General features: G+C 51.6%; 1 protein-coding gene across 1 annotated transcript in view; it reads left to right on the plus strand.

The window, feature by feature from the left end:
• Nucleotides 1–3500: 3500 nt before the first annotated feature.
• The window catches only part of LOC119097902 (uncharacterized), a gene marked incomplete at its 5' end in the record, with an annotated part of 40001 nt that continues 28416 nt past the window's right edge, over nucleotides 3501–15085 (plus strand). The window contains 4 exon segments of the mRNA XM_037220848.1: nucleotides 3501–3565; nucleotides 4475–4545; nucleotides 4808–4976; nucleotides 5992–6137. Coding sequence (XP_037076743.1) covers nucleotides 3501–3565; nucleotides 4475–4545; nucleotides 4808–4976; nucleotides 5992–6137 — 451 coding nt within the window.

Consider the following 15085-nt stretch of genomic DNA (forward strand, 5'->3'; position numbering starts at 1 on the left):
AGTCTGCCTCATCACATTTAAGAGCACATCATTGGTTCGGAGCTATGAATCCATAGCAGCTCGACGAATCAATGGAAACCGGTGGAGTAAAACCCAATCCCCCTCCCCCCAAAAAGTAACGCGACCCCGCACCTACAAATGCCTCCACACACACCCCAACACACCCTGTCTGAGCGATCCCCGGCCGATACCCGTTACCTGCATTGCATACTGCACTGCTCGTGGCTTCTGCACGACCTCATGCATGATCTGCATTGCAAAATGGGTATCCGAGCATGCGCGCCGCGAAGTCATGTACCCAAGCCACGCTGGACGTGGAAACGCGTACAAGCGGCGCCAGGTGTTTGCTGTCTGGGCTGAGTTATCTCACGGTAGTGCATCTGTCGGACTATGGTCTGCCGGTCCTGCGCGGCTGCCGCAGCTGGGAACGACTGCTGTCGGTTCAGGTGTCATGAATAAAACACTGCACACCGCCTCCACGCCAAGCGCGCAATTCTTCCGACCGCTGGTGGACTGGAGTCGTCTTTTTGTGGCATTGTTGGCCTCATGGACGTTCGTTACGTAATGTAATGTTAATGCAGGTTTGAAACCGATTATCCCTGCGTCGGATCCTGTACACTGGTGACGTCACCGCCTCACGTCTGTTGCGTCACCTGGTGACGTCATCGCTTCACGTCTGATGGGTCAGGCTTGACGGGGGTCAATGTTGGAATACACCTCATGACTGGAATGCAGCTGGCTTGGCCATATGACGCTCCCAGATTGTGATGCGGGAGCGCCCGCCATCATGTCCGCTTGGAACGTCGCGACGCCTTGGCCTGTTTACGCCATCTCGAAATTACTGATGGATAGGCTGTCTGCTCTGACAGAATGCTGGCTTCTGTTTGGCGCCGTTTTGTTTTGCGCGGCAGACCTCCACGCGCCACTACCATACACGGATTCCAGCAGTTTGATACATCCCTATGCTCGTTCTGTTTCTATGCAACAAATTCAGCGAATGATAACGTGCTCACTTATTCAGGGATTCTATACCCTCCCCCCAGGTTCTCCAGCAATTGCATAGCGAGAGAAAATGCATGACACTTGGCGTCAACAAAGGGATAATGCACTTTTCGTATTGCTAAGTTTGCAAAGAAGGCACTTTGTGCAGTACAGACAGCTGACATGGAAGCTAAAGTGTAGCCATTGAGTTGACTTCCCTATGTCCAAAAAATCAAACATCAATAAACAGGCGCCCGTGTAGCCGGCTGAATGCGATGCGCTCGGGCCGGGGATCACTTGCAGGCCCTCGCCCCACCTCCCCACCCCCCCCCCCCCCACCCCCCTTCTTCATCAGAACTCTCAATTTACGTAAGTTGCTCAGTGGCATAGCGAGGAGCAATTATTCACATAGATAAGACAATAGTATTGGCCTTATTCTCGGGGGAAAAAACAGAAAATGGAGATACAGTTGTGTTATAACCAACTGTATCTCCCTTCCTGGTTTTTCTCCAAGGAATAAGGACAATACTACTGTCTTATCTAGAGCTCTCAAATATCAAAAGAGCCGTGAAAATAAAGAGCATGCAAGGTAGGTAGAGCTCCACGTGAACTCTGCGTCAAACTTTGAGGTCTCTGGGCCATGAATTCAAGGTTAAATAAGGTAAAAAGGTCAACCTTCAGATTGGTGTTCGAAGTGCTCAGACTTCCTGAGGCAATGAAGTTTAACTCATAGCATTTTAAAGCAAAAGGTACTGGTGCTTATATCAGGTCAATAATATTACTTGATCTTGAAATATTAAGGTAACAGCTAACCCTCAAATTGTTTTCATATTTTGATTTACAGCCGGCGCCAAGAACTACGCTAGGCAGCATCTTCCTGAAAGCAAAGCGGTTGATCACAGTCCACTTCTGGTCAGTGACCTGCCCTGACCTCATGAAGTCAACAAGATATGTTTTGATGTCCCTGTGCTCGAGGAATTCAAAGCGGCTTTAAAATCCATCCCATTGAGCGAGTTTTCCAGTAATAAAGCGGCTTGGTTTTTACCTTGGTTTGACACTTATTTCTGACCCCAGGCCAATGCATTTAGTTTAAATTCTAAGTGCGATTGTCTAATAATTTATAAAACCATTTTAAAGTTTGCATGACTTCGTCTGACAATCCGTTGGCACGTCAGGCCGAACGGTTCGCTAGAGGTTACCTCCACTAACAACCATGCCCTGATTTCGACCGGCTTTAAGCCAGCGAACTTGCAGGGGATATTTTGGTTTTAGATACAAAGATCGGTCATTTAGTTGGATAAATCACGTCGTTCGGAAGTTTTTCTGAAGAAAAAAAAATGTTTTGGGGTTGGGATCAAATTGCCTTGGCCCACCCGAGCGCGTGTGAAGCGGAGTTACATAATGCGTGATATAATGAGCTCCTGTATGAACACTTAAGAATATTTTTCAAAGTCGATGCAACGAAGAATAAGCGAGTGTCGTTTAAACCTTCCCCCTGATCCACTGGTTTTAAAAATTTAGCTGATAAGAGGAGCCGATGCGACTTACCCCTTGTTGTTTCCAAACCGAGAACGAGTGAGCCTCATGGAATAACCAGTGGAGAGATCCTCTACGATACCATGGGAATTGAGCAAAATGATGCTCGGTCAACAATTTGCCTGCACTTTGCCAGCTAAAGATAAACTTTTCCTGAAAATCGTATTTTTCCAGGTTTACATGCCAATACTTACGGAGTCATGCGAGGCAGCCATGTGCTCCTTGTTTTCTTCCGAGTATGTTGGTGTGTAGTTTGTATGTTTTGGTCATAGTTGTATGATGTAGTTCATGTAACAGCGTCGTGCCCGTTGTGCGTGACTGACGGATCCGTCCGTTGCCAGCCGCCGGTCTCGCCGTTCGTAGATTACAGCTGGCCGACGTACCGGCAGTGCAGTGTCTGAAAAACCGCCACTTCGCGTTGCCACTCGGAAATCAGAAAAAGCTAGAGACATATCTAGCGACATAAGCTATAGCTGCATAAACTCTAGCTAGCTATATAAGCTAGATAGGGACATAGGGTGCTCGAACATTTGCAATGAACTCCAACGTAAGAAGGGGTTAACTCCAAACAGATGAAATGAGCCTTCTGAAAATTTGGGCGAGATTGCGCGGCACGCCAGAGAGATATTCACAGAAGACCTTCTAAAGAGGGGGGAGGAGCGGGATCGCATCGGACAGCCAGCCCACCCCACAGACAGGACGATGGTCAAGAATTATCTGCATCGTAACATGCTGGACAGGCGCACGTGGATTACTTCGACACTTACCATTGAAATGGCATTTGTTCGTAACATATTGCGTTAGCAATTTTCCGGCAATGTATGACATTTGTACCCGAATAATTATTGCAAACAATCGCTCGCAAATGAGGACAAGGTCCGTACGCCCACTCTCACCACAGTGCATGGCCTAACGCCTTGTTCGTGCCACGCCGCTCCGTGTCGTCATCTGGTCCGCTATGACCCCGTTCTCGGCCTCCGCAGCTCTGCGCCGCTATATCATCGAGGTGACGATCCGTGACCGGGACATCCAGCTGGACGGCACAAACGTGAGCGCCTCGCTGCGATGAGCTCTGCCTACGGCAGCCACGCGGGCTGTCGCCTTCGACGAGCCGACCCCAGCAGAGGCCGTCGCCATCGACGAGCCGATCCCAGTAGAGGCCGTCGCCATCGACGATCCGACCCCAGCAGGGGCCGTCGCCACCGACGAGCCAATCCCAGTAGAGGGCCGTCGCCATCGGTGGTCCAATCCCAGCAGAGGGCCGTCGCCATCGGTGGTCCAATCCCAGTAGAGGGCCGTCGCCATCGGTGATCCCAGCAGAGGGCCGTCGCCATCGGTGGTCCAATCACAGCAGAGGGCCGTCGCCATCGATGATCCGACCCCCGGCAGGGGCCGTCGCCACCGACGAGCCAATCTCAGTAGAGGGCCGTCGCCATCGGTGGTCCAATCCCAGCAGGGGCCGTCGCCATCGATGATCCGACCCCAGCAGGGCAGCGCTGTTCGTGCCGGCTGCGTCCATATGGCCTGTTCTCGGCTGTTTGTTTGTGGTTTGGTGGTGATTGATACGGTAGACGTCCCTGACCGGCGGCTGGACGGTCCACTCGGCATGCCTCAACGGGGCGGTCCGAGAGGCGCTGGTGGCGGTCCAGGATCCACCCCACAGGATTGGCGGCGGTCCCGGGTCCACCCCACGCGACTCGCTTCTGCACAGTGCCATTGTCCACCCTCAACAGCTCGCTACTGCCCATTGTCATTGTCAAAAAATGCTTGTGTGGGTCAAAGGAAGGTTTGTTTGATTCACGCCAAGCGTCGCGTACCAGTGGCGGGATTTCGCGGGTCTGTCTTGCCGTGGTCGACGGCATGCCGGGCCTGTCACGTCTTCGGGAATGCGACATCTCCAGTAGGCATGTGAATGAATGCTGTGTGTCGTAAGATATGATGCGATATCTGTTTACAGATCGAAGCTCGCTTTCGTTTCAATCGCACACGGTTTCAAGACTCCAAGCCTCTTCGAATAATTGAAAACCCGTGAGTGAATCATCGCATCCGTTCAATTTTTCAGGCTGAAATGTTCTGCCAGTCACCCTTGCAAGTTATTGATCATGTCTAAGACATTCCTATGCTGTTAAAGTTCCCCTGATGAACATTCCTCACAGACACTTCCATTTCGAATGGGCGGCAAATCTTCTTAACGCCACCTGACTGTTTCCGCACTGGCGCCGGTGGTGCTGGCGCTGACGCATGTCTGGGCGCCGTCCGCTGACGCCGCTGACACTCGCCCTGCCGGCAGCGCGGGCAGTGCCCGGCACCAACTGCAGTTCTCGCTGACGGCGCTGCTCGCGGACGAGGCGGCCGTGTACGGCTGGGTCGCCGACGCGGTGCGTCGCGGCCGGCTCGGGGACGTTCGCGTGCGCCCGCTCCGGTTCGGCTTCCGGTCCGAGCCTGAGCTGCTCATCATGGTGAGGGTCCCGGCGGACCAGCGCGGCAGTCACTCAGGCTCAGCACGGGTTACTGCTGCCGCTGCTGCAGCCGTACGCCGAACTTGACGCGCAAACTACAGCACTTACAAACAACTTGCGCTGAAAGGCTCCCGTGAGCTTAGCCATGCAGGAACTGCCTGGGCGCCTTCTTCCGTATCGCTATTATCTTTTAAGTTTGACTGGTCCGCCAAGCACGTCAGACTGGCCTGTCCGCTGACTTTGCCAGAGCTTGACTGGTCCCGTGTCTGGCATGGTCCGACCGGCTGACGGGACCGTCGAAATCTGACTGGTCACTCGTGTTGGTCAGAGGCTGACTGGTCACTCGTGTTGGTCAGAGGCTGACTGGTCACTCGTGTTGGTCAGAGGCTGACTGGTCACTCGTGTTGGTCAGAGGCTGACTGGTCACTCGTGTTCATCATAGAACCACCGTTGCGCTGTGTTCCGCAGAATCTGACCGGTCCTCTGCGTCCGTCACGGTGTGGCTGGTCCAGATGTCCTTCAGGGTGTGGCTGGTCCAGACGTCCGTCAAAGTGTGGCTGGTCTACATACCGGTCAGAGTGTCCAGATGACCGTCAGAGTGTGGCTGGTCCAGATGTCCGTCGGCGTCTCATCCCCGTGTACTGTGCCGCCAGAATCTGATTGACCCACCATTGCGTCAGAGTCTGTCCGGCCCTCCGTGTCCACCAGCACCTGATCGGTTTGCCGTGTCTGTCAGCGCCTGATTGGTTTACCGTGTCTGTCAGCATCTGATCGGTTCACCGTGTCTGTCAGCGCCTGATTGGTTCATCGTGTCCGTCATCGTCTGATGGGTTCACCGTGTCTGTCAGCGTCTGATGAATTCGCCGTGTCCGTCAGCATCTGATCGGTTCATCGTGTCCGCCAGCGTCTGGTCGGCTCAACGTGTCCGTCAGCATCTGGTCGGTTCACCGCGTCTGTCAGCGTCTGATCGGTTCACCGTGCCAATGAGAACTGACCGGTGCACTGCGTCCACCAGGGGCTGACTGTCGACAACGAAGGCACTCCCAGGTCGCTGGGGTCCCAGGTGCGGCTGACCTGCCGGGTCCGTGGCGCAGCGACCGCCGAGGTGCGCTGGTACAAGGGTGGCGCGCTCATCAACGCCACCAGAGCCTCCGCCATCAGGTGAGGCGGCACGGTCCATTCCAACCGTATTTGAGCGCGTTGGGAAGTTGACATGAGACTCGACTTGTATCATTTCGGGTTCGCATCATTATGGTTTGTATCATTCGACTTATCATCAGGTTTGTATTAATCCAGAAAATTGAGGTTTCGCCTCCAGCCGAACGTTATTTTGCTTCCAAATTTAAGGCCCGTTGTATCATATTACTGTTTGACCAGCCCTTCTTGGCATGCTCCATGCAGTGCGGGCTAGACAATTTGTTCGTTACCACTGAAGCAGCCAACAACCGTTCCGAACCCAACCCGGTGGTAGCCCAATGCTGCCCAGTGAGCTGGGGCGCACGCCATCAGTCATCTACAGTGCAAACCCTGACAGTGTAACAGAAAGACGACACCCGGGTCTGCTTATCTAGCGGTGTCTAAACACGGCCGGCGCGCCGCTCGCGCCTGCCTGCGGAGACGGCCGGGCGGCGGCGCTCCGTGCCCGCGCGCGCTCAGTGTGCAGACCGTCCACAACACGCGCACGGGACTTCCGACGACAGCTGCGGACTGCGGACTGCAAACGAGCGGACGGTGTCTCTCTGTGCCAGCGTGCACTCAGCGCGCAGACCGTCCTGAACACGCGCATGTGACACCCGACGACAGCTGCGGACTGCTGACGACAGCGCAAGCGACGGCTCGTCAGCTGTCTGCTCCGCGCACGGTGGATTGCCGTTCACTGAACAGGGCCGTAACCCAAAGCTACAGCCCTGTCGCCACCACTGGCCAAGGTCTCTGGTTGACGACCTGTGCACGTGCAGGTCAACAGTCACCATGAGGTGCTGCATAATGTCAGCATTAGTGGTTGGAACTCGGTACCCACGGATTCACGGAAAGCTCGCTGCAACAGGAATTGCTACGCTGGAGACCGGTAGTGGCGGGTAAAGTCGTATAGCAGTAGGGGCAAGATAGTAGAGGAGATCAAGTAATTCAAGTTGTAAACCTTCTCTGAGCCGGTTCAGCATTTATCATGCACAAAGCAGCTGGGGTGGTAACTCATACTAAATAGTAAATAATACTAAATAGGCTTAAACAGTATTATTTTAATTCGGATGACTGCTTTCGTCGGGTGACTGACGTCCAATCATTGGATCCATGAAGCATACAGTAAGCCGTGAGCGTGAAAGAAATTATCTTAACACTCCATGTTTCCCAAAATCACCTAAACATGATTTTCACTGAAGTGCTGAACATACATCGCGCAGAGAAATGCCCAACACAGTTCGCACCGATATGCGGGCCCAGCCTATCCCATCAGACGGGGCGTGTATATCCCCTGCACGTTCCCTGCACGTCTTCGACAAAGCTTGCGCGACAACGTGGTGTATCAGGCCAGGCGCGCACTGTGGCCTGCCTCCTACGTGGAGGTGAGCATGCGCCCCGTGAGACTTTATTATCTGCTGCAGGAAAGGGTGGGCTCTTCGTCTAAGCCCGTATTTCTTCAATGGTCTCACGGTCTTCCCTCCGCCTTCGTCTTCCCTTCTCTGACAAACCCTCCACAAAATGCCCGCTCCAAACTCCTTTTCATGTCAGGTTTCGCGTCGGACAGCGAGGTTCCAACCTCCAGTCGCCACGTCAATAATCATGTCCTTTCAGCTTTCCTCCACTCAAACTCCACAAAACCTCATGTCCTTTCAGCTTTCCTCCACTCCTCTTTCCTCATGTCCTTTCAGCTTTTCTCCACTTTTCAGCTCCACTCAAATCATGTCCTTTCAGCTTTCACCCCGCGTGCATTCCCACACTGGCAAAATCCGCCTTTAAACGTAGCTGATGACTTTGACACACTCTCCCACTCGATCCCCTGATCCTACAGGTCATCATATTACGTTAAAATGGCGGGGGCTTGCGCCCCTGTGCTTCTTCGAGGAGTTTGAGTCCCGACTACACCACTCTCGCGCTGTACCTCATCATCGTCGACATCATCGCCAGAAACAAACATATGTTCAACGCTAGTATCACTAGTCTCGGCCTCTGGCATCGTCTGTCCACCATCGTAATCAGTCCACCATCATAATCAGCTCACCATCATAATCAGTCCACCATCATAATCAGCCCACCATCATAATCAGTCCACCATCATAATCAGCTCACCATCATAATCAGTCCACCATCATAATCAGCTCACCATCATAATCAACAGAGGCCGGCACGGAATCAAGGCTACTTACAACGCTTGGCCTTTGTGAGTGTGCCAGCTCGGGCCGTGACAGCAACGCGAGGCGAAGGTCACGTACGTGACGCGAAACACCATCAGCTTCAACACTCTGGCATCACGCCACGCAGCTCACAGTACCAAGCGAACTCGGCACATTACAACGTCGACTAGAATCGCGTACCCGTATATGATCACCCACACTGTACCGACCTTGCTCTTCATACGAATTCGCATTCGCATCGGGGTCAATATCGCAGACTCGAGATGCAAAATTGAAGAGTGTCTGCAGGGGTGGAGGCAGGCCATCGTTGCGCGGCATCACGTTATACCCATACACAGCCTTCGCCACCGCACAACCCTGGCGTGCTGCGAGAGTCTTGACGGATCGGAAATATCGTTCCCCGACGGGGCATCTGAGCGATAACACTGTCAATGTCCTGCCACCCGAGCCGTCTCCAAATGACGCACCTGGAAGGGCCGCAATCCATCAGTGTCAAGAAATGCTGACCATCAACATGACAGATGTTCATGCTCACTCGGTCCCAATTTTGCATTACATCCAGCGAACCATGTTGCCATCTCTGTGGGGTCGGATCGATAGACTGACAAGCTGGCCACCGGCGCACCACCTGCTGTATCTGTTCCCGCGCCGCGGATGGGTGCAACCTCTGCAGAGGTGGAGCGTGCGCCTGATGCCCGGTTGCCCGCTGGTCTCGTGCACAGCCATAATGTCCGGTTCCGCCACGGAGCTTCCGCAGACTCCCTGAGTCTCTGGGCCGCTTTAGCAGAGCCGAGCGACAGCCACATCTTCGCGACTCTAGCCAAGATGCCGGCTCTGTTTTCGGCCGACGGAACGGAACAATCTTAACCTTCAGGTCAATATCGTAGTTAGCAACGACGCTCTCGATCGTTTCCAAGCGTCTTCGGATGAGCAGCTCACTTGCCGCTTTCGTCTTCAAGCGCGTCTTCCCAGACAGAGCGTCAAAGAGCCAGTAATACACTGTCATCGAGTCGGTGACGAGCGTGAAACGCTCCATTTTCCTTGTCACTTCGATATTTATGCCCCAAACCACGGCATCTGCTCAGCGAGGTTGGTATGGCAGTCCATGCTTTACGGAGCCAGCATGCATCTTCGATAACTTCTTCTTCAACTTAAAGGACGGCTCCTAGGCCGAGACAGCTTGCATCAGCCCACGTAACAGCGTCAGTCTCGGCCACGTCCCACCTCGTTCGAGCGGGATCTGATGCTCTGACACGCTGAAGTCTCTGCCATGCAACTGAGGACCGGTTATCTCATCGTCCCAGCTGGTTGCCTCCACATTGGCATGCCTCTTTAAGTATGACGTCACCACACGCGGCCAACCACAAACAAGAAGTGACTGGTCAGTCGACCACAGATGGAGAACGCAGTCCGCCTCGTTCTCTTTGACGGCAGCTCGATGTCGCTTTTCGCTTGCCGCCAGGACAGTTCATGCCATTACCCCTGGACTATCAGTCTCAGCACGTGAGCTCCGTCCTATATGCGCTCAAGAGGTTGCACACCAACCCATGCTGCTCCAGATGAGCCCTCGCGTCATCTGAACTCATGACGTCTCCCATCACCAGGACGTCGTCTACGTACGGACTGATGCGGCACCTATCTTTTCATCCCAGCTAAGCGCGATGCTCGACACCTTCCTCATGGCCAATGGCGCAATGCTCATGCCGAAACCGAGTCTGGTCAAGCACCCTTTTTGACCGCCAAACAACAGTTCGGTAAGCCCACAGCGATTGATGTCTGTTGATCTGTAGGTAAGCGTCACGAAGATCTAGCGGGGCCACGTTTCTTCCGCACCGGCGCCACTCTTTGATCTTTTCTGCACAAACGTCCGCGTCAGCCGTGTGCGGGTCACTTGGAGGGCGTTCACTAGGTGGGCGTTCACTAGGAGGGGCGTTCACTAGGAGGGCGTTCACTAGGAGGGCGTCCACTAGTAGGTGGGCGTTCACTAGGTGGGCGTTCACTAGGAGGGCGTTCACTAGGTGGGCGTTCACTAGGTGGGCGTTCACTAGGTGGGCGTTCACTAAGTGGGCGTTCATTAGGAGGGCGTTCACTAGGTGGGCGTTCACTAGGTGGGCGTTCACTGGTTACTGGGTGGGCGTTTACTAGGGGCGTTCACTAGGTGGGCGTTCACTTCTCTGAAGCTCAATACTGGCCGTGCTTTACGTTTCTCCTGTTTTATCACCGCTATGAAGGGGATCGTTCCTCTCACTTTTCCGTGTGGCCGTTCTTCGTGACGGACGGGCCACCCCCCCCCCCCCCCCCCCTCATCCACCCACTTTGAGAGAACTCGCTCACTCCCGGCGTGCTGCCGGCGGAATTCGATACTCTGCGATCGTGCTCAGCAACTTATCTGGGTCATTTCGGTCGAATCATTCCACTGAAACGACCGCTTCTTAGCTACCACGTTGTACGTCACAGTAAAACTAGTTTCATCGGAGCTGATCACCGTCGTGCACATCGCAGATGTATGATCAGGCTGCCGCCTAAGTTCAACGCCAAGACGGACGTCACACGTGCATAAATGGTCACACCTCGCATGGCGTCAACTCCGTTCATCCCCGAAATGAGGGAAAAACCAGGTGGTTTCTGGACTACAAGCAAAACATTTACAGCCAATCTGACCTGATTGCAGTGTCGTATCCACCACCACGGTGCCCTCGCACCAATGTCGTTCCCCGCTGACAGTGGTCAGCCACATTAACCCTGCACTTATTCCATCGCCAGCAAGCAGACACATGAACAATACTTTGCCTGCATGCCGTGTCTACTAGCGCCTTGCAGGACACGTCGCCCACCTTCAACTGAATGACTGGGAGCGCCCCATTCACTGAGGACCTGGAGAGAAGACAGGCGCTGAATTCATCTCCCCGTTTCCGTTTCCCTGGCATGTCGATGTCACGTGCCCACAACGACTGTATCGGAAGCATCGCAGGTTGTGCGCTCCACGGAAACCGCGACCGCGACCACCTAACTCCGGCATACAGCCCCTGGGTTAGGCAGTTAGCTCGCCCGCACGCGTAACAGACGGCGCTGGCGTCTGAGGCAGTGCTACGTCCGTACAGTCCACCGCCGGCGGCAGAGGTGACTGCAGCCGCGCCCACACCCTCGTCCAACAGCGCGCGGGTCCGGTTCAAATGTTGGATGAGCGACATATCCACTATACGAGCTCCCGCCCGCAGCGTGAGCCGTGCGGTTTCCGGGAGACTCGCCACAAAAGTGCACCCCGGGACCCCATCTGACATACCGCCAAACAGGTTTGGCATACGACGTAGATCAGCTGAGAGGGCATCGGCCGCCTCACCAGCATGTAGCTTGCGGCCGACGGAATATTTGTAGGCGCGAAATCTATCCAGTGCGAAAGCAGGCGGCAGTGCATTCTTGATTTCATCACAACTCCTTTCCTGTTCCTCTCCAATTTGCTGGTAAACAGCGAAGGCTCCTCCCGTCGGCCGCAGCGGGACCGTGTTCTGGAGACCTGTCACAACCCAGAGCTACCATTCTAGCTTCGCCTTATTGAGCATTCAGAGACTGGCTGGGTCGTGCCGTCAAACTCCGACACGAGGCTGAGCATAGGTCTACATTTTAATCGCGGTTAAACATATCGCCGCCATTCGCATCTGTCTTGTTCTGATTTCGTTTGTCCATGTTTTCTTCGTTCTAAAAAGGCCGAAGTACTAGGTGGTAGAAAAAGGTGGCCTTCATTTTAACCTGCATTTTTTCAATGATATTCTAACCGGCATTTTTTCCATGATCTCACGATCTCCACAAGCGCCTTTACCTTCCCTTCTCTTAAAATCCCTCACAAAATGTCCGCTCCTAGGTTTCGTTTCACCCCGGGTTTCACGCTAGACTGCGAGGCCCCCAACCTCCATTCGCCTTATCAACACAAAAAATCTCGCCCTTTCAGCTTTCATCCAGTGCGCATTCTGACACTAGCATAACCTGCATTTGAACGCAGACGAATTTGGCACATTATCATTGCCGCGCCGCCTTCAAAAAGGGCATGAGCAGCCCAATTGAACTTCACTTTTGTGATCACCACGGTTTTGATGTCCTTACTGAAGGTACAGTTGCGTGAAAACTGTTATGTAAGTGCCATGGCCAGGTCGAACGAAAGCTTTGAAATAACAGGTGCATTCGGAACATTAAACCCGCTATGAACAAAAACGTAGCGAGCTGGTCCCTTTTTAGCTAACAACCGGTCAGGCAGATACATATTATGGACACCTCAAATGTTTTGTGACGTTATGAAGCGTTTATTAGAGTATTTTGATATGTCCACGAATGTTCTGTGATATGATGTAGTGTGCATTCCAGTATTTCCTATAGCGCACACAGTGAATGCATGGACGAGGCACAAATCCCCCCCCCCCCCCCCCCCGTAGATGGATGTTCGACTGATTTTGCTTGTAGATAAGACAGTAGTATTAGCCTTATTCCTCGCAGGAAAACCAGGAGAATGGAGATATAGTTGGGTTGACATTTCGGCAACAAGCCCTTATCGAAAAAATGGCAGAAGTGAATTAAAAAGTGAATAGAAAAGTAGTTATAAAACACTTATGGAACCTATAAAAGCTTAAAATTTGTAACTTATAAAAAGTCGGCGACCAAATCTTAACATACAAGGCTCATCATAGATGATTATGCGAACGTGATATGCGACTTTATGTGTGATATGTGCTACCTTAAATTGTTTACATGTGTAAGTGATCCCTGACGCGTGATGTGTCATGCCGGTTTAATTGAAATTGTTTGCATGTATAATTGATGCGCGATGTGTGGTGTCTGTTTGCTTCAACTCGCTTGCATGTTTGAGTGAAGCGTGATGCGTGGTGCCTATTTGCTTGAATTCATTTGCATGTACATGTATGTTTGCCATTATAATTCTTAGGTAGGTGTTTAATTGGGTGATAGGTGTTAAATCTCCTAAATGCTGGTGTCCTGTAAAAAAAAACTCTGGCTTGTTGTATAAAAAACTAAAAATACCTGAAAAGTTGAATTGGACCATCGGCAGGAAATTTTTAATTCACTTTCGCTATTGTTTCGATAAAGGCGTGTTGCCCAGGTATCAACCCAGCTATATCTCCATTCTCCTGTTTTTTTTTCTCTGATGAATAAGGCTAATGCTACTGTCATATCTATGTAAATAATGTTCATCGCTAATGCACTGAACCACTTACGTGATATTGCTTGTTTCCAAGACGAAGATCACTCTAAACGGACATTAAATCAAGGCTACTAGAGTAAATATAAAACATACCTACATAACAGATAGCGTATATATATATATATATATATATATATATATATATATATATATATATATATATATATACATTAGATAACGTAACATAACATGACATAACACATACATAACACACTGCATAATGAGTAATGGCCTTCGCCACGAAGGAACGATTGACGATTCAAAGTAGCTCTACCTTCGGTGTTTTCAATAATAAATGCATTTTTTACTCACTGTCCATCTTTCAATCGCCTGCCTCAGCGTCTCTCCGTGGCCAAGGATAACCGACAGCACGGTCGGTAAAACCTACCTCAAAACGTAGTAAGCCGCCATAGCAGTTCATTAATTCGCTGCCAAACCCACATGGAAAAATACAAGTCTCACAATAATGCTAAACACCAGAGTCGAAAATAATAAATACAAAATAAACATAGCAACCCAAAAGCATCTTTTTCATAGAAAGAGAAGCTTTAGAAGACCGCAGAGAACCCCATTGGTATCAATTGGCTGAATCGTGCAAACACGTGAAGAGGCATTGGGATGACAACGGCCTGGATGGATCCAGTAATTCCTTGTTGCCCACCCTGCAAAGTACTGTCATCCGAAACATGGTGATTTTATATTGGCATATCTATAATTCTTTTACGCTGATTTCGGTCCGTAATCAGGGTGTTTTGCGTATGAACATCGGAAACGATGATCAGTGTGCTGACATTTGAGGAGTTCTCTTTGGCACACGATGATCTTGTATTGCTCTTATGGGTCGTCGGAAGGAAACATTTATGTTATCGGGCCAAAGGTTAGCGGCATAGGTCTTTGTTTATCAAACGTGTGTACTTAGTCGCCCACGACGAACAGGACGCAAGTCATGATTCGTTTAGGATAGTAAGGCCCGTCTGCGGAAAACAGCAGCTTATTCGCATGAGGTATCAGAACTGCAAATGCTAACCCGATTTTACCCATGCAGCATATGAAGCGAGTTTTTGGACGCGTGTCTATCAGCATGCATGCAAGTTTTGTCCTAAACAGCCCGTGACCTCTTTTGTTTTACCCGGTAAAGGCAAGTGGGCCGAAACTGCTTAAGTTTCAGATTAGCTTGTTGCAGACACTTGAGCTACCAATCACTTTAATGAACGCAAGAATTCGCAAGTTACCCTCTTGTCCATGCCCACCCTTCACTCTGAAGAACACTTTGAAGAACTTCCGCGGGCTATATTTTCTCTTTGTGACAGCCCTGCGGGTGTGTGGCCTCCTCCACTTCGTTTGTGTGATGGCTGGGCTCACTTGGCACACACCGCCGAAGCGGAGATAAATAGGGCCGAAACTTCAATTTCAGCTGTGTTGTTTCGACGCACTTCGGCTTCTGCAATCCCGGCATATGGAAAAAACGACTTTTATCCTGATACTGAAGCGTGGCGATAGCATCTTCTCTCTGTTTCGTCTTTCTCCCCGTGCGATGCGTCTTCTTTTCC

This window comes from Pollicipes pollicipes, unplaced genomic scaffold, assembly GCF_011947565.3.
Source record: "Pollicipes pollicipes isolate AB1234 unplaced genomic scaffold, Ppol_2.1 Scaffold_4727;HRSCAF=5580_pilon_pilon_pilon, whole genome shotgun sequence".
Lineage (NCBI taxonomy): Eukaryota > Metazoa > Arthropoda > Thecostraca > Pollicipedomorpha > Pollicipedidae > Pollicipes > Pollicipes pollicipes.